This window comes from Apium graveolens, chromosome 8 (genome assembly GCF_009905375.1).
Source record: "Apium graveolens cultivar Ventura chromosome 8, ASM990537v1, whole genome shotgun sequence".
Classification (NCBI taxonomy): Eukaryota; Viridiplantae; Streptophyta; class Magnoliopsida; order Apiales; family Apiaceae; genus Apium; species Apium graveolens.
In genome coordinates, this window is record NC_133654.1 from 55,791,258 (window position 1) to 55,793,597 (window position 2,340).

Below are 2,340 nucleotides of genomic sequence, written 5' to 3' on the forward strand. Positions count from 1 at the left end.
GAGTCGTGAATGTACAATGTTTAAAAGACTCACTCTCCACAAAAAAAGTATTAGGATAAGGAATCTGTTAAAGAGAGTATAATTAAATATAGGTGCAATAGCTTCTAGGTATATCTTAACAACATAGGTCAATCGAATACTGAAATAAATAGATGATATATCTAACCAACAACGATAAATTCATGAGAACAATAGGGATGATGATAATTCTATGTCAACATTCAACAATGCCTTTCAGTAACAAATCTTCTCCAAATTAGCAACAAAATGTCCACTTACTTCATTTGAAAGACTATCATTTGTTTACAAAATTACAGCTTCAAACCACCAATCTTAACACAAGATATTAGGCCATCACATCCTCCCCATTTATAACTATAACCAAATAAAACAATCATTTCAAATTTTCTCGAACAAAATCTTAAAAAATGAAATTCCAAAGTTCACATCAACCCCGAAACAAAACAAAAAATACATAAAACCCCACATTTAAATTTCAAGAAAGTCAAGAAAATGCAAGAACAAATACAGGGAAAGAAATACCCAAAATCAAAGAAGATGGGGCAACAATAAATCAGGCGAGACGAGAAGACGCAGGCTCTTGATGATGATCATTATCAGTGATTTTGGAAGGTGGGTTAAGAGGAGCTCGAATTGAAATGTTGGTATGATGATCATTATCATCGTCAGGATCATAATCAGGATTGAGACTGCGATCAATGGCTTGACGACCCTGTTCAAGACATGGTTTACAAGCTATCTCTATTGTAATCCAGCCCAGTACTATTCCTGCTATTGCTATTATCGCTGCTGTTATCCCTCCCATCCCTTCCTTTAATTGATTGTATACACACACTCACTCTGTATCTATCTTTCTCCGACTGTAATATTTTTGATTTGATTCTAGTCTAGTCATATATCCGGAGTGGGTGTTTTTCTGTATTTTATTTGTTTTTTTTCAAAATTATTTATATTAAATGAAGTTAAATATTTTTATGAAGAACAACCGAAAATTTTATTAAAATATTGAAATTCAGCGGGAACAGATTTTCAAACTGTCAATTACAATTTAATTATACAAAATAAATAAGTTAAACAAATATTCATCTTGTTTTCAAATTAATTATCACATATACTATTTTCAAATTCTTTAATCTAAAAAGTATTAAAATGACATCTTAAATAATTTAATCTATACTAGTCATGAAACTAGTAGCATCACAATTGAATTTTACATGAGTATCATTGGTAGCATATTATTTAAAACTATCACTTGTATCAATTGTTATTGGAGTAAAAAATACCCCTAAATTATGGGGAAAAAATTATTATAAAAAATGAGTTTTTGCGACATCCACCACTGTTATAGATACAATATGAGTCTTGCACATCACCCAAAATATTATATAAATTCTTCTCTAAAATGCTACCGAAAACTATAGTAGGACACATAACATATTACCATCCAAAAAAATGGGCAAGATTAACAAATTTAATAATAAGCTACTCAAAAAGTTTTCATATAGCATTAGATTTCGGTTTTATTGAAAAAACTAATAAATAGGAAAAAGTAAGAGATGGCAAAGCAAAAGGTGAATGAAAAAGTGGAAAGTGGAGAATTGATAATTAAAATGCTAGATATGGGACTATTCTCAATATCCTTCAAATGGTTATTATAATGCGAGTGACTTGAGTTAGTCATCCTTAAATGAAATTAAATACCTCCTCCGTTTCAATTTATCTGTCTTGCTTGATTTTTTATGGTCAAATTGACTGAATTTTGACCGTAAATAAAAACTTAATTTTTTATTATTTTGAGAAACTGAAAATACATATTAAAGTACATTAAACCCAATTTAACCGTAAAAAATCAAACAAGACAGATAAATTGGGACGGATGGAGTATTTAAGTGCAAAGGAATAAAATTCCTAATAACAAGTCACTTTGGGATTGAATAGGTCGTGTTGGTACTTTCGAGTTTCTTATATAAAAAATCTCTTCTCTTTTATATTTTTTCTAATCTAATAGTCCAATATGAGATAATTTATTTATATGAAATCACATATTTGCCTGTATATATGTTTAAAAATATTTGTTGCCCGTGAGAATTGAATTAAACTCTACCAATCAATTTGCACAATTTAATATCATCGTGTTACTACATCATTCATATATATTTTTAATCATAATTAACCCGCAGCCACTACCGTTCGGGTGCGTACTCGGTAAACCTTCCTACAATATCATGCAAACTACATAAATCAACACTTAAGTGACAACCTCTTAATCAAGAGATATAATGATAAATTCTCCCTCCATACATAAATTCAAACCTGTAA

The 2,340-nt window shown here is 29.7% G+C and overlaps 1 protein-coding gene across 1 annotated transcript; it reads right to left on the minus strand.

Annotated features, from left to right (window-relative positions):
- Window positions 1-256: 256 nt before the first annotated feature.
- LOC141676722 (outer envelope membrane protein 7) lies at window positions 257-899 on the minus strand. The gene has a single exon (XM_074482426.1). It carries the CDS (start codon window positions 824-826, stop codon window positions 575-577), a length of 252 nt encoding a protein of 83 aa, XP_074338527.1. The 5' UTR covers window positions 827-899; the 3' UTR covers window positions 257-574.
- Between the last annotated feature and the right edge of the window lie 1,441 nt (window positions 900-2,340).

Excerpts from the sequence above, each read along its gene's own strand:
- LOC141676722 (XM_074482426.1), bottom strand. The coding sequence starts at position 826 with ATGGGAGGGATAACAGCAGCGATAATAGCAATAGCAGGAATAGTACTG.